General features: G+C 46.9%; 1 protein-coding gene across 3 annotated transcripts in view; it reads right to left on the reverse strand.

Annotated features, from left to right (window-relative positions):
• SLC20A2 (solute carrier family 20 member 2) overlaps window positions 1–21,928 on the reverse strand; it is a 108,927-nt gene that overhangs the window by 7,577 nt on the left and 79,422 nt on the right. For all 3 annotated transcript variants that reach the window (XM_065946346.1, XM_065946345.1, XM_065946344.1), the window contains 5 exons: window positions 19,500–19,616; window positions 14,504–14,707; window positions 12,573–13,140; window positions 3,934–4,119; window positions 2,664–2,748 (listed from right to left, as the gene is read on the reverse strand). In XM_065946346.1, coding sequence (XP_065802418.1) covers window positions 2,664–2,748; window positions 3,934–4,119; window positions 12,573–13,140; window positions 14,504–14,707; window positions 19,500–19,616 — 1,160 coding nt within the window. The remainder of the gene's footprint in view (window positions 1–2,663; window positions 2,749–3,933; window positions 4,120–12,572; window positions 13,141–14,503; window positions 14,708–19,499; window positions 19,617–21,928) is intronic.

Here is a 21,928-nt window from a genome sequence, read left to right on the forward strand (position 1 = left end):
CTCCAACTAATAAAAAAAACTAAAAATTAAAAAAAAGTTCTAAATTTTTGTGTGTGTTTTTTATCACAAACCCAGTCATTTTTACTGGATTCCAGGAATGTCTTAGAAATCCATGCTGAATTTTACTAAATGTCTTTTTGGAATGGATCTCAGCAGACAACCATACATTGTTTTCTAATGGATCGATGAACCATATTATATTGAAGACGTCTGTAAGCACCCATTTCTCAAGCTCTGTGAGGGGCCTGCCCCGTATAGGTATCGGCAGCAGATAGGACCTGTCCTGGTCAGAGCCAACTTTCTGACAACCCAGAAGATCAGTGCGGTCCTGTTGAAATGTTCTTTCATAATAGTGTTGATGTCATTTATTAGCATCTTACGTAAAGGTTTTGTTTTTCTTTTTTTTTAAATCAACATACATCTGGAAATACAGCTTTCACTGTTTGTGATGTTTTCAATCAGGTTTCAGTATTAGGTTATTCAGTATATGTTTCATAGAACAAATTGGAGGGCTTCTTGTTTTATTTTCTCCTATGTTATGGCAAGTTCATTTAATATGAGAATGCTCTCTTCTGAGGTAGAAAAGATTAACCAGCGACTCCATCGAGATCTGGAGTCAAGCAGCATTTTCCTCCTTTTGTCTTTTCAGGTGAGAATTGTTTTTGGAGAACTTCCTTAATTTCTTCCTACTGTTCTGATCAGGTTTTCCACTCCCCCTCCCCACTTTTTGTTTCATATTTATTTGTCATGTGTGCTTGCTAAGTATACATGCTAAGCAGCTTCAGTCATGTCCAACTCTTTGCGACCGTATGGACTGTATCCTGCCAGGCTCCTCTGTCCATGGGGATTCTCCGGGTAAGAAGAGTGAAGTGGGTAGCCATTCCCTTCTCCAGGGGGTCTTCCTGACTCAGGGATTGAACCCAAGTCTCCTGCATTGCAGGCAGATTCTTTACCATCTGAATTACCAGGGAAGCCCAATTATACTACTATAAACCTATTCAGATCCTTTACATTCCTAAGTACTTCTATCTTCTTCATTTATCACAGACTTAGACATAGTAATTTCTGAGTTCTAACAGCTTTTGCCTTGTATTTTTAGTTGCTATGTTATTTGGATCACAAAGGGTCCAGAGTCCCATGGCTTCACTATTGATGAGGTCTTTTGTTGATATAAGGTGGTATTCTTTGCTGTCATTTCAACTTTTTGAGTATGTTTCCAGATTAAGTCCATCACCAAGCACTAACAGCAACAGAATTACTGAGAAGTAGGGGAATCAGACAGCATCTGTATTACAAGTCATCTAAGGTAGTCTTTTCATTTTCCAGATTAGATAGCTGAAACCTAGAGGCTAGTGATCCTATTTGTAGATATTTTAATTAGAGTTGATTTACAATGTTATGTTAGTTTCAGGTGTAAAGTGATTCAGTTATATATATTTTATATATATATATATATATACACAGGTTCTCGTCCGCTATAGGTTATTATAACATAGTAAGCATAGTTCCCTGTGCAGTAGGCCCCTGGAGTTTATCTGTTTTATATATAGTAGTGTGTATCTGTTAATCCCAAACTTAATTTATCGCTCCTTTTCCCTTACCCCTTTGGTAACCATAAGCTTGTTTTCTATGTCTGTAAGTCTGTTTTTGTCTTCTAAATAAGTTCATCTGTATCATTGTTAATCAGACTCAATGCCTTACTAAGTGAAATCATATGATAGTTGTCTTTCTCTGTCTGACTTAATTCACTTAATATGATAACCTCTGGGTCCATCCATGTTGCTACAAGCAGCATTATTTCACTCTTTTTTTGTGAGCCTTTCACACTCAGCAGAGCTTGTTTGCAGACGCACGGGTGGGAGCTCTGAGACTGGGTGTGGGGAGGCCGTGTCTGTCACGGTCACCGCGGTCCCTCGGCGCCCAGGACAGCACCTCACACCGAGCAGAACAGGTCAGTTTTTCTTGAATGACAGGAGTCACTGAACCTAGGAAAATCTGCAAAGGCCTCTGTTTTGCTGAAGTTAGTGGCTGTGTTTGTATACAGGAGGGCCCTGGGCAGATTTCAGAATTCCCCCAGGTATTCGGCAACCCTGGGTTAGCAGACTTGGGCTCCAGCCTGGTCCACCCTGGGGCTCCCTTGGACAACTCCCAGAGCCTGTTTCCTCTCTCTTCATCTTTAAGGCTCCTCGCAGCTCCAACATCTCAGCACTAGACAAGAAATTCCCTCACCCTGAGCTCTAGAGCCTGATATTAACAGTGGTTAATATCGTCTGCAATTGACTCAAAGGCAATAGGGTCGCTCTGACCACCATGCAGAAGAGAAGAGAACTGAAACAGCTGTGTCCTACGCTTACATGAGCGATTTGCGCCTATGTCTGTCCCCTGTCCGCTCCCGGGCCCCTTCAGAGGCGTGGGGGGACTGAGTGATGCGCCCCTCCCCACCCGACCCGGCCTACGAACATGGTTCATGGACACGGGACCTCAATGCAAAACCCCCGGTGAGAGAACCAGGACACGGGGGAGGAGGGCGGGGAGAGCCCAGAGGGGCTGCCGAGAAGAAGATGCCCCCGGGAGACCCCAGGTGACTGCCATCCCTGAGTGCACGCCCAGAGCCGCCCCGACTACCCCCCACCTCGCCCTGGTGAGCCGGCCAGCCCACCTACCTTGCAGTGCGTGGTGCTGACTGGCAGCCCGATGTTGGAGGCGATGACCACGGTGAAGGCCGAGGCCAGCTCGATGGTGAAGCCGCTGTGGGGGGAGACGGGAGGCCGTGAGGGCGCCGCCAGGGGCTCCCCAGGACCCCCGGTGGACTGGGCCACACGGCACCAGAACCCGGACATTGCGGCAGCATCACAGGGCACTCGCCGCGAGGCCCGCTCAGCCCTGAGGCGCGAGTCCTGTCTCCCCGGTGGGTTTTCAGAAACCTACCTGAAGGGGCTGGGCCAGGAACACCTGCCGCAAGGAAAACTGTACACACGTCGTTTCTAAATGGACGCAGGGAAAGCCACACTCTGGTTTCAAAAATGTGTGCTTAACATTATAAAGGAGTGACTTTTTGCTCGGATTACTAGTTTTTCTTCAAATCAATGCTAGAATCTTTCGTTAAAATGAATTTCAAGGGGAAAAGACCTTTTACAATAGGTGGTGGTGGTGGTTGAGTCGCTAAGTCGTGTCTGACTCTTTGCGACCCCATGGACTGTAGCCCACCAGGCTCCTCCGTCCATGGGATTCTCCAGGCAAGAATACTGGAGTGGGTTGCCATTCCCTTCTCCAGGGGGTCTTCCCGACCCAGGGATCAAACCTGGGTCTCCGGCATTGCAGGCAGTTTCTTAACCGACTGAGCCATGAGGGAAGTCCTTAAAATATGTAGTTCTGAATTTTAGTTGTACTTGGATAATTCTCTTGTGGATTTATTTGACTCCTAATATCTCTAAACATCTGCAAAGGAGGACCACAGGAAGCCAGGTGGGAGGCTCCAGACCCCACTCCAGGGCAGGGCACGCCCCCCACCCCATCCGCTGAGCCCAGGCAGCCCAGGCAGGATGTAGGCAATCACCCCTGAGGGCAGCAGGTGACAGCGGCCTCCCGCCAGCAGGTGGAGCCAGTGAGCAGAGTGTTGGGACAGGCAGTCCCAGCAGCCCAACAGCCCGGCCTTTACCACTGGTTCTCTGGACCTTAGGATGGGAGGACCCCAGTGGGATGGGAACAGGGGCTGCAGGTGGAATCGCGTCTGCTCTTCCGTTCGCATCTGCCTCCGTTCCCATCCCTCTCCCCCATCTCAGTGCCACCACGGATGGGGGCAAAGCAGAGCATGAGGGTGATGGGGGAGATGGTGCTTGGAGACGCCCTGCTCCGGGGACCACCCCCCGTTCCCCAGAGCAGGCTGTGCAGGGGGACATCGACACCCCGCTCTGAGGCTGACCCCCGGCTCACCTGGACGGCGTGATGGGGGTGAGGTCCTTCCCCATGGTCTGAATCACTCGTCTCCCCCACACCCAGAGGCCCGTACAAATTCCAACCCCTCCATAAAATAGCAGCCAGACGGGAGTCGCCGATTCTTGCAGGACTGCACCTTGTTCATAAATGAGCCACAGAGCCACCAGGGGCCCGATGGCGTTACTAGGAGAAAACAAAACAAAACATACAAGTAAATTGTACAAATGTCCACACACACAGATGATGCTGTACACAACATTCAATGACTTCGCAGTCTTGAGAACAGCCTATCTTGCCGCATTTGTGATTTGCCTATGTACTCTATAAGTGATAATAGCGACTTAGCCATTTTTTTTTGGTCATGGTTAAAAGAAACAAAAAATTTACCGCTGACTATTTTTAAGTGTCACTGGGAAAGATGCTGATGCTGGGAAAGATTGAAGGCAGAAGGAGAAGGGAGTGGCAGAGGATGAGGTGGTTAGATAGCATCACTGACTCAGTGGACATGCATCTGAGCAAACTCAGGGAAATAGTGAAGGACAGGGCAGCCTGGCGTGCTGCATCAATCTGGCTGCAAGGAGCAGGACATGTTAGCGACGGAGCAACAACCACCACGGCACAGTTCAGGAGTGTTACGGACACTCACGCTGTTGTTAAACGGGCCTCCAGAAAATTTTTAATCACGGAAATCTGAACCACTATAACCATTAAATAAGAATTCTCTTTGCCTTTCCCCCTTCCCCCAGTAACCACCATTTTACTCTGTCTCCATGAACTTGACTGACTCTACTAGGTTTGTCACATAAATGCAAGCATAAGGTATATGTCTTCTCACGACTAGCTTATTTCACTTATTAGAATGCCTTCAAGATTCATCGGTGGTGTAGCATATGACAACTCCCTTCCCTTTTAAGAAGAGTATCCCATTGTGTGTGTGTGCACACATCATATCTTGTTTATCCATTCATCTGTTGATGGACACTTGGGCTGCTTTTATCTCTTAGTGATTGAGAACAGTTGCTGCTGTGAACATGGGTGTGCAGATGTCTCTGAGGCCCTGTTTTCCACCCTTTTGGGTATATACCCAGAGGTGGAATTGCTCCATTTTTTGAGGAACCTTCAGACTGTTTTCCACAGTGGTCGCACCATTTTACATTTCCAATTTCTCACATCCTCGCCCACACCTGTCCCTTTGTTTTCACAGTAGCCATCTTCATGGCGGTGAGATCTGCTATTTTTAAAATACTGAGAAATCAGAAGAAGTGGACACAAAGACCAAGTTCTTCTTTCCTTCCTTTCGTTCTCTATTTCTTTCCATCATCACTGCCAGCACAGCTACGAACATCAACTACCGGTGTGGGGCAACCATGCAGCCTCCCCACAAAGGAACCACAAACCATCTATCTCTCTCAGGCCAACCCGGCCAAGTAGGCACTGGTCTCCTATTTTACCGATGAGAAAACTGATGCTAAAATCATGTCACTAGCAGGAAGCAGAGCTGGGATGTGAGTTTAGGATTCACTCTGTGCTCACACCTCCCCAAGACCCAGGATTGTCACTCAGGCTCTTGACGAGCACACACTGTCTTTTTTAGGGGGGGCGGTAGGGTTCCACAGCTTTTTTTTTTTTTAATTAAGACTTTATTTAAGACTTTAAGTCTCCCCCTCAACAACGTCCCCACCAGAATGGAACATCAGTTACAACTGAGGAACCCACAGTGACACATCAGAATCATTCGAAGTCCATAGTTTACATTAGGGTTCACTCTTGGTGTTGTATGTTCTATGGATTTAGACAAATTGACATGTATCCATCATTAACGTATCCTATACTGCCCTAAGATACTAGCATATCCTTAGGAGCCCCTGGTGGCTCAAAAGGTAAAGAGACTGCCTACAATGCAGGAGACCCGGGTTCAATCCCTGGGTTGGGAAGATTCTCTGGAGAAGGAAATGGCAACACACTCCAGTACTCTTGCCTGGAAAATCCCATGGACAGAGGGGCCTGGTAGTCTACAGTCCACGGGGCTGCAAAGAGTCGGACACGACTGAGTGACTTCACTTTCACTTTTCACTTTCATGAGAAATGTTGGTCTACAGTTTTCTCATAAGGATTTTGTCTGGTTGTGGTATTAGGTTAATGCTGGTCTAACAGAATGAGTGAGGAAGTATTCCTTTTGCTTCTGTCCTCTTAAAGAAATTGTAGACAAGTATAATTTCTTTTTTAGAAGCTTGGTAGAATTCACCAGTAAACCCATCTGGGCCTGGTGCTTTCTGATTTGAAAGATTATTAATTATTGACTTAATTTTCCCATCCAAGTACTAACCAGGCCCGACCCTGCTTAGCTTCCAAGATCAGACGAGATTGGGCGCGTTCAGGGTGGTATGGCCGTAGACGACTTAATTTTCTTAATAGATACAAGCCTATCAGATAGTCTATTTCTTCTTGTGTGAGTTTGGGCAGGTTCTGTCTTTCAAGAATTGGTTCATTTTATCTAGCTTATCAAATTGGCAAACATAAAATTATTCATAGTATTGCTTTTATAGTATTATTAACTTTTTATTTAATTGTCCATAAGATCTATAGTGATGTCTACTTTTCCATTTCTGATATCAGCAATTTGGTTTCTCCTTTTCCCTTAGTTAGCCTGGCTAGAAGCCTATAAATATCATTAATATTTTCAAAGATCCAGCTTTTAGTTTCATTGATTTTTCTCCATTCATTTCCTGATTTTAATTTCATTTATTTAGCTCTAATTATTATTTTTTTACTTCTGTTTACTTTGGATTAATTAATAATTCGCTCTTCATTTCCTAGGCTGGAAACTTAGATTATTGATTTTACATCTTTCTTCTTTCCTAGTATATGAATTCAATGCTATAAACTTTCTTCTAAGCATTGTTTTTGCTGCTTCCCACAAATTTTGATGTGTTTTTCAATTTCATTTAGTTTAACATATTTTAACATTTCTCTTGGCATCTCTTCTTTGTTTCATATGTTATTTAGAAGTGTGTGGTTTAATCTCCCTGTATTTGGGGATTTTCCAGTTATCTTCTGTTACTGATTCATACACAGTTGAATGATGGTCTGTTTCGCTCAAATACGTCCTTATTGATTCCTGCTGCTGGATCTGTCCACGTCTCCTCTGTCTGAAATCAACACAGTTACTCCTGCTCTCTTTTAGTGTTAGCATGCTGTCCTTTCCTTCTTCCATTTACTTTTTTTCATCCCATTTACTTTTAACCTAAGTGTGTTTACATTTCAAGTGGGCTTCTGGTAGACAACAGCGAGTTGAGTTGTGTTCTTTGACCCATCCTGATAATCTCTTGTCCTTTAATTGGCGCACCTGGATCACTGAAATTCAAACTGCTTGCTGGTGCAGCTGGGTCAGTCTCCACCACGCCGGTAAGTGCTTTCTGTCTGCTGTCCTTGTTCTTTGCTCCTGTTTCTGTCACCTGCCTTTTTATCCCCCTTCTGTTGTTTTAACTGAGCATTCCATATGATCCCATTTTCTCTCCTTTCTTGGCATATTGGCTATATATATATATTTTTTTAATTTTTGGCTATACTTTTTTTTTGCTAACTTTCTAAAATGGTTGCCCGAGAGCTTGCCACATACACCTGGGGTGAATCCAAATCCCCTTTGCAATAACATTATACTCCTTTACTGGTAGTGTGAAAGTGTGCAAGTGTTACACTCAGTTGTGTCCGCCTCTTTGCGAACCCATGGACTATAGCCTCCCAGGCGCTTCTGTCCATGGGATTCTCCAGGCAAGAATACTGGAGTAGGTTGCCATTCTCTTCTCCAGGGGATCTTCCTGACCCAGGGAACAAACCCAGGTCTCCCACAAGGCAGGCAGATTCTTTACCATACAAACCATGTAAGTTAAGTGTAGGTAACTTAAAATAAAAAAATAATCCCAATTCCACCCTTCCATCCCTTGCATCATTGCTATCACTCATTCACTTAACACAAGCATAAATAAGTGTGCATACACACACACACACACACACACACACACACATGTAGTTTAATTCAATTATGGCCTCAGAGCAGACCCTGTATCATTTCTATTTTTTTTAATTTGTTGATGTTTTTATATATTAAACTAAATATGTATATGTATATATAACATGTACATAAACATATAATTGACTACATTATTGGTTTTATTGTTCTGAAACAAGTCTTATCTGTTAGATCAATTAAGAAGAAGAAAAATTAGTTGTTTTTTTTTTTAACCTTCTCTTAGCCTTTCTTTGATCTTCTTCCTGACTTTATGTAGATCTGAGTTTCTGACACACATTATTTTCCTCCTATCTAAAGAATTCCTTTGAACATTTCCCGCAAGGCAGGTCAGCTTTTAACAAACTCCCTCATTTTTTCTTTGTCTGAGAAGGTCTTTATTTCTCTCGAAGACTTCATTTCACTTTTAAAGAACTTCACAGGGTGCACAAGTCTGAGTTCATGGGATTTCCCCTTCACACTTAAAACTATTTCACTCCACATTCTTCTTGATTGCAGGGTCGAGGGGAAGTCAGATATAATTTTTATCTGTGTTCCTCTCTATCTATACATACCCCTGTATCTTTGATTTTTTGAAGTTTAAATCTGATAGGCCAATGTGCACTTTTTGAGAATCTGTCCTGCTTGGTGTTCGCTGAGCTTCCCGGATCTGTAGTTTGACGTCTGACATCAGCTTACAGAAATCCTGTCACTGCTGTGACTCGGTCAGTTATTTCATGTGTTCGTTTCTTTCTGTCTTCTCCTGCTGATCTTCTCATTATGCAATGCCTTTTGCAGTTCCCGGTGCCCTTCAAAATTCTGTCCTGTATGTCTTCAGTCTTCGTTCTCTTTGCTTTTTGAGATTATATGGACATACCCTCAAGCTAAGAGATTCTTTCCTTAGCTGTGTCCAGTCTGCTAATAAACCCATCAAAGGCTTTCATCCTTTTTTTTTTTTTACAGATAACTTTATTTACTTATTTATTTTTGGCTGTGCTGGGTCTTTGTTGCTATGAAGGCTTTTCTCTAGTTTTGGCCAGCAGGGGCTACTCTGCAGCTGCAATGCACGAGCTTCTTACTGTGGTGGCTTCTCTTTTCAGGAGCGCAGGTTCTAGAGCATGGGCTCAGTAGTTGCAGCTCTCAGGCTCTAGAACACAGGCTCGACAGTTACAGCAAACAGGCTCAGTTGCTTCATGGCATGTGAAATCTTCCTGGACCAGGGATCAAACCCATGTCTCTTGCATTGGCAGGTGGATTCTGAACAACTAAGCCACAAGGAAAGCCCCGCTGCATTCTTCATTTCTATTACAGTGTTTTTGATCTCCAGTATTTCTTTTTGGTTCTTTCTTAGGATTATCATCTCTCTGCTTACCTGTCCATCTGCTGCTGCTGCTGCTAAGTCCCTTCAGTCGTGTCCGACTCTGTGCGAGCCCACCAGGCTCTGCCGTCCCTGGGATTCTCCAGGCAAGAACACTGGAGTGGGTCGCCATTTCCTTCTCCACCTGTCCATCTAATGGATGCCTATTTTGTCCATTAGATACCTCAGCATATGAATCATAGTTGTTTTAAATTTCCTGGTCTGGTAATTCTAACATCTCTGCCGTATCAGTTCTGCTGTTTGCTCTGTCTCTTCCAGTTGTGTTTTTCACCTTTTAGTGTGCCTTGGAAATTTTTCTTGATATCCAGACACGATGTCTTGGGTAGAAGGAACCGCTGTCAATAGGCTGCTAGTGATGTGGTGGGTCTGGGGATGGAGAAAGCTTCTGTGGGTCCTTCGATGACCCCTTTGATGAGGTCTCGGTCTCTCACTGAGACTGTGCCTCTGTGCTGTGAACTTGGCAAGTGTTTCTCAATATTTCCTCCCTCCTTATGTGAGACAGGGTGGCTGGAATTGGGGAGTTTCCCTTCGCCCTAGGGGAAGGTCAGGGCAGCCTGGAGTGTATGTCCCCTTCCGGGTCAGTTAGCCTGCAGTAATCCCCTGCAGGCTGGGCTCTGGTGACCTGGTTTCTCCTGAGCGCAGCCTGGCTCAGCACATGGTCTCTTTTCTGTCTAGTGGCTGCTTTCCTTCCCGCCAGAGCAGGAGGGATTCCTCTTCCCTGGTACTCACTGTTAGGATCTGGTAGGGTTCCTGGATAGTGGGTCCCCCTACCCTGGGTCCCCCAGAGCCTTAACTCTCTACTTGTCCCCCCTGAGCCTCCAGGGCCCACCGCTCCAGTCCAGGATTCCATGGTTCTCACCACAGCATCCACTCCCTCCTCCCTCCTCCAGGACGCCCTGCATCTCTGCCTCTCCGACCTTAGGGGCAGTGGTTTGTCCTGTATTCTCCTCTCCCTTCGAGCTCCAAGAAGAGTGGTTGGCTTTGCAGCCTATTTGGTGTTCGCTTGCTGTTAGGATGTAGTGATAACTCCCAAGCTCCCTACAGGCTTTGAATGACCCCTGTGGTTCCCAGCCCACCCTCCACACTCTGGAGACCAAGTCACAAAGAGCTGGCTTCCCAACGTCGGCTTCTCTCTAACTGTGTGGCCCTGGGCAAAAGTCACATTGCTGAGCTTCAGATTCCCGGTTTCTGATGGGGTACCACTCAGAACTGCAGGCTTCCCTGTGGCTCAGACAGTGAAGAATCTGCCTGCAATGCGGGAATCCCAGGTTCGATCCCTGGGTTAGGAAGATCCCTAGGAAAAAGAAAATGGCTACCCATTCCAGTGTTCTGGCTTGGAGAATTCTCTGGATGGGAATTCTCTCAGAGGAGCCTGGTGGGCTCCAGTCCATGGGGTCCCAAAGCTTCAGACATGACTGAGTGACTAACACTTTCACTTTCTTTCACTTAGGCCTATAAAGGACTGTTCTGAGGAGGGCTGGAGTAAGTTACAAGTGGTTCAGGTCTGAAGCCAGGTACAAACTTAGTAACAGAATAAACAGAATAACTTGTTGAATAAACAGAAGCCCCCTCTTCACTGCTGCACTGTTACTTCTAAAGCCTTGCTTTCATCAGACTACATCCCTGCTCAAAAGCCTGAAAATCAGCCTCCAAACCGCAAATAGCTGCTCTGCACTCTGGTCACCTGCAGCAGCTACCGCCTAGGCTCTTCCTCTGCCTTGAAATGCTGTTTTGGGGTGTTCTGTTACTTTCCCCGGAGTATGTCTCTCCTGTCTCCTTAACTGGAACTTAGTTCTAAAGGAAAGGGACCCAATTCATAACATGTTGCTGGTACCAGGCTTTCCAGAAAGAATTTGTGATGAGGAGGAGGAAGTGGGCTGGTGGGGGAGGGGAGTAAAAAACTGTTAAGAAAGGACAGAACATGGTGCCCCCAATAAAATAAGACAGCAATGCCTAGGTGACACTGAGCAGAATGTAAGCTGTCCAGGACTCTTTGTCTGGTTGGAAGACATCTTTTAAAAAGGACAGAAATGCAGCTGCACATGTGTAGATGGTGTAAGATGGAGGCATACAACTGGGCCAAAAAAATACAATGATGGCACATTTCTCTCGTTTGGACAGAAACATTAGGCTGCATAATAACTATAATAATAGTGAAAGTGTCTGGACACTGATTATGGGAAAGGATTGTCCTTATTATATAAGCACCTCACCATAACCCTCATAGAAATCTCCTGCCTTTGTACTAGTTTTACCCCCATTTCACAGATTGGGACACTGAGGCTTCAGAAAATGCAGTGACTGATACAGATGTTGGGCCAGTATGAGGAGGGGAGAGACTCTACACACACTCCTACACATTCTGGCCTCCATGCCCAGCTGACCTGAGCTCCCCATGCTCTTGCTAGTGGTTCTTTCTGGAAAACCCCATAAAGCAGTGCTTTTTCCTCTTCCGGAAGGTTCTCCTATAGATGCCGTCACAGCTGTGCCCTCAGTCACTGCAGGTGTCCCTCGGGGACCCTCCTGACTGGAGTGGACATCCAACACGGCAGCCCCGGGGGGCTCCCACCTCACTTTCTGACCTGTGACGCGGTGTGGTACACTACAGGAGCTACTTGCTCACACATGACCCTTGTACAACTTGGGGGAAACCTAGGTACTTCTCTGTCTGCCTCGAAACCAAAAGGCACTGATGCCAAATGGCACTGAACTCAGGCCAGGGTAGGTAGCCAGGACAGCTTGGGCAGAAATCAGGGTTCCAAGCCCAGTTCTACTGATTCCACCTGTTGTGATTTCTGACCCCAGGCCAACTCTCCCTGTATCTGGTTCACTCAAAGATCTGCACCATGAAGATGCAGGTGCTGCACTTGTGGACAAAACCTGGTGTTGGCGGACCATGCATGGGCGATTGCAACCCATGTGGTTCCAGGGTGGGCCAGGTGTCTGCCATGCCCCTCCCCTCCCACCCCGGCCCCGCCCCGCCCACCCCACCCCCGGCCCCGCCCCGCCCACCCCACCCCCGGCCCCGCCCCCGCCCCGCCCACCCCACCCCCGGCCCCGTCCAGCCCACCCCACCCCCGGCCCCGTCCATCCCATCCCATCCCCCCGGCCCCGCCCATCTCCCCGTCCCAGGCCCCACCCTCACCCCAACCCGCCCCCATCACCAGGCCCCTCCCCTCACCAGACCACGCCCCCATCCAGACCCCTCCCTCTCCAGGCCCCGCCCCATCCAGGCCCCGCCCTGGTCCTGACCTCACGTCATTTCCGCCATGCGCAAAGGAGCCGAAGCAGGCGGTGAGGACCTGCAGGAAGTGGAAGAGCAAGTGCACCTCGGCCGAGTCCTTCTCCTCCTTCTCCTCGTCCACCGGGTCGTCGCGCGGCGGCTCGGGCTCGGCCAGCTGGGGCGCCAGCCGGACCTCCACGCCGCCCTCCTCGGCCTCGATCTCCGCCTCGGCCACGGCGTTGCAGTAGCTGGAGTAGCTGTCGTAGCGCAGCCGGCGGCGCGAGTAGGCCACGGCGTCGGCCACCAGCTTCTCGCTGTCCTCGGGCGCGGGCGTGTCACCGCGGCGCGTGGCCAGGCCGGGCAGCCCGCAGATGGCCGCCGTGTAGCACGTGTAGCTGTTGTTGCGCCGCAGCTGCCGCGGGGCCCCGTCGGCCGGCCGCTCGTCGCGGATGCGGTGCAGCAGGTCTTTGTAGAGCCCGGAGTCCTTGTGCACCGTGTGGTACACGTGGCCGTCGGTCCGCGCCGTGCCGTCGAAGCCGAAGGTCCCGTTGGACACGGGCGACTTGCTGGTGCCGTGCGTCATGGACAGCGCCCGGCCTGCGGGGACAAAGGACAGCCTGAGCCCGGCCTGCGGGGACAAGGGACAGCCTGAGCCCGGCCTGCGGGGACAAGGGACAGCCTGAGCCCGGCCTGCGGGGACAAGGGACAGCCTGAGCCCAGGCCTGGGATGCTGGGGGGCCACCACATCAGCTCAGGAAGGCTGGACAGTGAGGGGTTTTGCATTTTTCCACCCTACTCCTTATTTTCTAACTTGACTATACAGGCCATGAAGTATGGTAAAAATAAAAAGGGAACCTTGGAAACATAGAGCAAACGGTAAAACTAACAATACGGCAGTTAAAAAACGATGCTGCATTCTCCTAAAATGTGTCTGCCACAGATCGCGGAAGCACTCTTTCCTTTTCCAGGAACAGGTAGGAGGATGCCTATCAGGAGCTTATTTTACAGAAAACTTGATACAAGAGAGACTCAGGGCATTTCCCTGTGAGATACACACTCCAGGTGCTCCTTAAAAATAAGAAGCAAATGAACCCACCTATGAAAGAGAAACAGTTACAGACATAGAGAACAGAAGGGTGCTTGGGGGCAGGGGAATGGAGTGAGAGGCTGGGGTTAGCAGCTGTAAGCTTTTATACAGGGAGGGATAAACAAAGTCCTACGGTACAGCACAGGGAACCATATTCAATATCCTGTAATAAACTAGAATGGAAAAGAATATTTTAAAAAAGGATGTACATATATGCATGTACACACATATATATGAGTCACTTTGCTGTACAGAGGAAATTAACATGCTGTTTAATCAACTATATACTTCAATTTTTAAAAAAGGCTGGTGGACACAGTCAAAGGTGGTGTGTCAGATCAGTGGGCAGAGTTCATTTTCTTGGCCAAGTCGCAGATCCAGCCTGGACCGTGGTGCCAGCGCCCCTGCAGGGAGGCGGCCGTGGCAGAGGCAGGAGCTGGCCCGTCACTGTCCACAAACACTGTGGGACAGAGGACCCCCGCGATGGCCCTGGTGGTTTCTGTGGTTCTCCAGTGGGACCACCGCCCTGGTTCCAACGTCCGCTTTCTCTCTGCATCTCCCAGGAGGAAGGTGTTTGTATAAAAAGCTGGATAAAGTGATAGTCAGATCTCCAGCAGTTAGCTGACTGCACGTGAAAGACAGGGGTGAGGGGCCCAGAGATGCTGCTGGGAGACTGCAGCTACATGGCTCCTGGAGGAAAGTCTCGGGACAGGAACAAGCCTGCTCTGGGACCAACCAAACCCTGGGCCCTGCAGCCGCCGAGTTTTCTCTGGGGACACTTATGTGCACTGGAGCCTCACTGCCACATGCAGCCCAACTGGCTCCCCCAAAACTGCCCTCTGCCCCGTGCCACCCCAGCCCCCAGGGACTTACCATATTGGGCCCGGGGGTGGTGACCCCCCGACATGGTTTCTGAGGTCCCCGAGGGCTCCGCAGCTGAGCCCGTGAGAGGGACGGTGCTGTCGTCATGAGCCTTGGCACCCGGCAGCTCTTTAAATACTGGGGACTCCACTTCCTGAATTTTATTGAGACTTTCATCAGAGACTCTTGATAAAGCACCTTCTTTTTGTAATTTGCCTGAAGAAAGTAAGAGTCATAACTGAAAGTTCTGGAAGAGAATTCTTGTTATTGACAAATTAATATAAAAAACAAATATTTATCATGATACTTTCGTACTTTGAGAACAAAAAAAAAGGGGGGGGGGAATAAAGTGGACAATTTAATCTGGGAAACAGGCTAGAAAATTCAGCTACGGAGGGAAAGATGGAGACTTAGCCCTGAATGATCTCATCCAAAAGCAACAAAAAAGACAGGATTAGATCTGATTCCCAAGGTAAACATTCTGTAAATTCTACAACCATCTAGACCAGCCTTCTGTTTTCTTAAACTGACCTCAGAATCACTGAAATGTTTATCCTTTTTGTCTTCACAGATACTGTTAGGGTCTGTTTGCTTTTCTTCTGTTCAATAAGAGACTGCTCAGATTTCCTCAGGTCACCAAGTCTTAGGAAACAAGTAAATCATTTTCCTCAAAAGGAACAGAGAGATTCTGCTTACTTTAAAAAATCCTCTACTTTCAAAAGAAACCAGGGATTTTGAAAAAGTGGTTTTGAAGTTGGAGCGCATTCTTGGTAATCAGATCTGGTATGTGGATTCATGGTCTTGCTGCCTCACACTTCCCCGAGCAAACGTCTAAGCTCTAACCTACCCAGCTGACACAGTCTTCTCGGTTCCTCTGCCGGATACACTCCTGCATCACCCCCATTTCTATATTTACCTAGATGGATCACCTCTATCTCTGCTGTTCAGTTGCTCAGTCATGTCTGACTCTTTGCGACCCCATGGACTGCAGCACGCCAGGCTTCCCTGTCTTTCACCATCTCCCAGAGCTTGCTGAAACTCATGTCCGTTGAGTCAATGATGCCATCCAACCATCTCATCCTCTGTCCCCTTCTCTTCCTGCCCTCAATCTTTTACCTCTATCTCTATACTTATCTAAATCTAAAAGACAGATTTTTTTAACTGTTTGTTTACTACAAGGAACAAACAAAGGTACACACAGATTTCTGACCTCAAGCTGCTTACAATGTAGATGAGAAAAGTTAATATCTGTAAAGATTATAACACATTTTTAAAATTGTGTTTTTCTTGTTGTTGGTTTTTTGTTCTGTTTTTGGCCACACTGTGCAGTTTGTAGGATCTTAGCTCCCCAACCAAGGATCAAACCGGGGCCTCTGCAGTGGAAACATGGAGTCTTAACCACTGAACCATCAGGAAGTCCCCCGAAAACGTGTTAACGTATGAAACAGGTATTACTATTTTCTCTACTTTATAAATGAGCAAATTGAGGCCCAGAGAGATTAAGTCACTTGCTGAAGGTCACCCAGGTGGTAAAATACAGTCAGTTTACTCTCCGTCCATGCCCTTAGCTGTCGTCTGTACTTAAATGAATAGAACAAGGTATCTATATATTGAAATGTCAAAATACATGTCATTGGCCAAAAAAAATCTTGTGGCAAGCCAGAATGGGTAGTAATGTCAGTTTCCTACTGTAACATTACAGCCTAAAGGTGGGAGCAAAGATTTTATGGTCCATAACTCAGGGAATTAGTGAAGGACAGGGAAGCCTTGGCATGCTGCAGTTCACGGGGTCACAGAGTCAGACATGACTTAGCAACTGAACAACTACAACACTCAGAAAAAGCTTTAAACGTCAGAGCATTCAGGTTTAGTTTATCACTCCCACTGGGGCTAAACCAGACAAGCAGGACGTTTGAGGGGGGTGTTCTTCTCAGCCAAGGGCAGGGAGCTGCTACATAGGAGAGGAAGCAGCAGCTGGATATGAATCCGTCATAGTGTGAAATCACTACTCAGTTTGAAGTTGTATGTACTAATGTAGTATTTTAGTTATTAGTTTTTAAAACTTGCACGTGGTAAACTGGCTCTGTGTGTGTAGACTTCTGATTCTAAAAAATGTCTAGGGATCTCGCTGGTGTTGCAGTTGTTGGGACTTCACCTTCCAATGCAGGGTGTACAGGTTCGATCCTTGGTCAGGGAGCCGAGATCCCTCAAGATCCCGCATGCCTCGTGGCCAAAAAACCAAAATATAAAACAGAAGCAGTATTGTGACAAACTCCACAGACTTTAAAAATAGCCCACATTAAAAACAAAATCTTAAAAAGTCCAGATTCCTGTAGCGCCCACCATAATCGGGCTAGAGAAGGATTCCGTCTGCCCCCAAAGCTCCCCGATAGTCAGCCCCTCTGCCCTAGCCTTTGACAACCACCTGTCTGGTCTCCGTCCCTACAGTTTTGTCTTTTCCAGATGTCATGTAAATGGAATCATAAGACATGTGCTTCTGAGGCTGGCTCCTCCAACGTGGCACGATCAATGCGCCCGAGGTTCATCCATGCTGGTGCAGGCTCAGCAGCCCACTCATCTTCGCTGCCGAGTAGCGGTCTAATACGTGGATGTATTTATTTCCATAAATACGTGTGTGTTTGTTCTGTGGATAATCCAGGCTTTTAGTTTTTGGTAATAGCAAATACAGCTGCTGTAAATAATCATCTCCAGGCTTCTGTGTGAATTTAAATGTGCGTTTCTCTAGGGTAAACACCTAGGAGTGGGTAAGTGATTAACCTTATAAGAAACCATCAGACTCCTTTTCTGAGCGGCTATACCATTTTGCGTTCCCACTAGGAGTGCATGAATGAACATTCCAGCCGAGCCTCATCCTTGTCAGCATTTAGCACTATCCTTTTTATTAAAGCCATTAAAATAGATGTGTGGGGATACCTCTTTGTGATTTTAATCTGTATTTCTGATGTCGAGCAGCTTTTCATGGACTCATTTGCCGTTCATGTATCTTTTTTTGGTGAAACAGCTATTTAAATTTTTTGTTTTAAATCAGGTTGTTTTCTGAGCTTTCTTCATATGTTCTGAATACAAGTCCTTTTTTAGAGGATTTGCAAAACACTTTCTCTCAGTCTACAGCTTGTCTTCTCTCTTAATAGTGTTTCTTATAGGGCAACAGTTTATAATTTTGATGAAGTGCAACTTACCAACTTCTTTTATGAACTGTGTTTTTGGTATCAAACCTAAACACTCTTTGCTCTACCCAAGGTCACAAAAGTTTTCCTCTTTTTGCTCCCAAAGTTTCATAGTTTTCTATTTTACATTTATACTTATGATGCACCTTGAGTTCATTTTTTTTTTTTTTGCAAGGTATAAGGTCAAGGTTCTCTTTTTGGCATTCGATGCCCAGTTATTCCAGTATCATTGAACATTCAACAACTGACTTTGTTGAAAATCAATTGGCCATTATTTGCAGGTCTGTTTCCAGACTTTATCCTGTTTTGTTCATCTAGGTGTTTATCTCTTCGCCAATTCCACACTCTCCTGTAGCTTCTTGTGGCATGGGTCCTTTAGCTTTACTCTTTTCCAAATTTGTTTTGGCCAGTCCAGTCCCTTTCCCTATAGATTTTTTTAAATTGATGAATTGTTTCTTTTTGGCTGTGTTGGGTCTTCGTTGCCGAGTGAGGGGCGTCCCTTCACTGTGGCTCACAGGCTCAGCTGCTCTCGGCATGAGGGATCCTCCTGGGGTCCTGTCCCCTGCAGTGGGGGGACCACTAGGGAAGTCCCCCATGTACATTTTTAAAGTGACTTGTCTAAATCTACAAAATATCCTGCTGGGATTTTTATTTAAAGTGCATTAAATGTACAGATCGACTTGAGAACTGACATCTTTCCTGTAGAGCCTTCCCATTCATAAGCACGGTAATGTCTCCTCAGTTGTTCAGTTTTTGTTTGAAATGTGGGTTTTCAAGTTCAGATATGTCCGTATCAAGCCATGACTGTAAGGTACACTCTAAGGCCAAAAGTAAATACTTCTTTTCTTTTGAGAGCCCTGTAAAAGCGTGTGGCCATAAGGCTTGGAATTTAATCATGTTGCCAGTGACAGGACAATAGCTCCTGCAGTTTTCTAAGCCAGAGTCTTCTTTTTTAAAAAACTGCTTTCACGGAGGTATAATTTCTGTGCAATGAAATGTGTACCTTTTAAAATGTGCAGGTAGATGACCTGTGACAAATGAGAAGTGACAAACTACGCCCAGTTAAGCCGGAGTCCTGCACAGTTCCCTCCGGTGCCTGCAAAGCTCTGTCCTGTCCCTAAAGCTCCCTTCTGTCCCAGCAAAGCTCCCTCCAGCCCCCTCTGTGATGGTCTCCAGCGGCCGGTGGCTTCTGCCGCTGCGGGTGGCTGTCCTCTGGAATCCTACACGATGATTGCATCTGTGTGTGGCTCCTCCTGCAATTCACCCTCTTCATTGCCAACGCGTCCTCGACTGTATGAATAATTTGGTTATCCACTCACTTGTTAATGAGCCTGTGGGTTGTTTCCACTTCTTGGCTAGGATGACTTAATTTGTGTACGAGTTTTACTTCTTCGCTTGGATAAACACCTAGGGGTGGAATTACTTAAGTCATATGGTTAAATGTTTGCTTAACTTTATAGGAAACTGCTAAACTCACTTTTCCCATCGTTTGTACCAGTTTTTATTTCCCCAGAGACGCGTGGGAATTCCAGTTATCACACTCGGAATCTCGTCTCTGTACCTTTCGCCATTCTCGAGGGAGGGCAGTGCTACACTGCTCATTTGCTACCCGCCGTTACCCACGGCAGCTAGGACCTCATTCTCACCGGGATCCCAAGTGATCCAGGAAAAGTCTGCGCCAGAAAGCAGGCAGGAGCCCTGAGACAAGGACTGGCCTGACTGTGGTTGTGTTCCCTGTTACTTGGGATCACGTTGCATGATGCCTGCAGTCTCAGGAGTCGGAGCATTTTTGCAAATCAGAAGAACAGAAAAGCACGTACCTGTTATCTTCCTCCGCATCCATGGACACACAAAGAGCCACACGAAGAGGGCGAACAGCAGTGCGACCCCGAAGGAGATGAGGGCGATCGCCCACATGGGGAGGACCAGGCCCATCACTGCGGACAGAGGAGACGCGGCTGTCATTGGGCATGTCTCCAGGGTCAGGTGTGACATCCCCACTCCTGCCATTCCCCGGTCCTGAAGTGCATCACCTGGATTCTGTGCTTAATAAAACTCTCAGCCACAACACTGTGCCAGGCTTTTTCTGGGGAACAAAGTCTTGTGTTTAAGACACACGACCGGAAAAAAAAAAAAAAGACACACGGCCGGGACTTCCCGGGTGGTGTGGTGGATAAGAATCCACCTCTCAGTATAGGGCACACGGGTTCGATCCCTGGTCCAGGAAGGCTCCACGTGCCTCGGAGCAGCTAAGCCCGGGCTCCACAGCGACTGAGCCCTTGCACCCTAGGGCCCTGTTGCTCTGGGGTAACAGCTCCGCAGCAAGAGAAGCCGCTGCAGTGAGAAGCCCACGGACCACGACAACGAGTAGTCCCCCTCTCCACAACCAGAGAAAGCCCGCAACGAAGACCCAACGCAGCCAAATAAATAAATTATAAAATTGTAAAAAAATAATCGAGATATACCATTTACCTTGTGACTATGTTGTTAACTCAGGGAGTAAGCTAATCATTAAAAAGTGACCAACTTGGCACAAACAACATATTAAGTTGGTAATAAACCCATTTACAGTATTATCTCAATACCTAAATTCCTGAGTGGACAAACAGGGGTAGGAAGGGGTCTGTCTTCCCTCCAGATGCCCGCCCCTGCCTCCCCCGGGCAGCCCGAAGCCCAGGGCTGCAGCGGCCACAGCAAAAGCTGACGGCCGCCTCTCTGGTTTCTCAATAGTCAGCAGCCCGGCTTTAAATGTACATGACGTTTGGACCACACACACAAACCTTTTTTAAAGTCAGCTTAAATTGAGAAACAGCAGATGCAGGAAGAGTCTGCTGCCCCACTTTGTAACTGCCGGACAGCAGGGCATAAATTTCTTGGGAGAAACGTGCCTTCCTTGTTCCAGAAAGAGGAGAGTGACTCCCATCACTGGAGACCAGACACCACCACCAAGATGGGTCTGCACAAACAGACCTTGCTACACTAACTCTTCTATCCTGTTAGCTTCCTCCATGTGTTTCCTAGTCTCTTTCCATAATTTATCACCCTTTGTCAAAGTGGTACATAAGTCCCGAAGTCTAACTGCTTCTCTTCTGAGTACTCATTTCTGTTCTGTGAAGGTTTCCATATGCATAAATAAACCCTTTTAATGTTTTAAAAAATAAAGTCCGCTTAGATAGAAAAGTGTTTTCAAAGGACACTGACTTTCAAGCTCAATTCTTCTTTCAAGGGCCAACTCAGGGAATTACAACACAGAAAAGCTTTTCATTGCTCTCCGGTCCAGCACACAAAGTTGCCATGCCCTCAGTCAATAAAAAGGTGGGAGGTGGAGAGGCATCCGGCCTCCCTGCCCTGCAGGGCTCCAAGCCCAGCTCCCCTGGTGACACAGGCGTGATTCGGACACTCACAGGTGCACCCTTGCACAGGCACAAGGAGGCAGGCACCAGAGTGCTCACTAGAGCATTACCTGCAACAGTAAGAGTTTGCAAGACAACTGATACACGCGGCATCATGGACGTGTGAAGTCAGCGTGGGGCATGGCATGAAATAAGGTCAAGATAAATGTATTGATAAGAAGAGATGCTCTTGTCTAGTTACGTGAGAAAGGCCAGCGGGATCACGGTGTGTGCAGCACCATCCAACTTATGTTTAGAAGAGAAACACCGCTGTTTCCCCCCCGCCAAGCGTACGCTCCTGAACAGATCGGAGAAGTTCTGGGAAGAACCAGCGGTCACTCCTGTGGAGGGCTGGGAAACAGGAGGGGTCTCTCCCTGTGCTACACACTGTCCATCTTAAGCACAAGGCCAGCCACCCCGGCATCTCGCTCCCACGCCCAAGGCCCTCAACATTATACCACATTCTTTCTAAATAGAAGGAGAGAAGGGCTGTTAGTCACAAGCCAATGAATAGTGACAAAAACAGAGAAGGCAAAGGAAAAAAAAAACTGTAAAAAAAACCTCAATAACTTGAAAAGCAGAAACTCACAGTCATTTGGGAAGCAAAATGAGATCTATTTATTTATCTGCCTGCTTGTTTGCTAAAGGCTCCTATAGCACTTACTATGTGCTCTCATACTGCTAGCTTTGAAAATTTATAATAAGCACACACTTTTGTAAATTGTTAAACTTTTTTTAAAAGTTTAAAAGAAGTAGTGAACTATTTAAAGCTCTGCTCTTAAATAAATCTTTAATGCTGCAGGCTTTGTTACTATTAACTGTTCTTTTCTTAATACATAACTGACTTTCTTTTTTTT

Source organism: Muntiacus reevesi, chromosome 10 (genome assembly GCF_963930625.1).
Source record: "Muntiacus reevesi chromosome 10, mMunRee1.1, whole genome shotgun sequence".
NCBI lineage: Eukaryota > Metazoa > Chordata > Mammalia > Artiodactyla > Cervidae > Muntiacus > Muntiacus reevesi.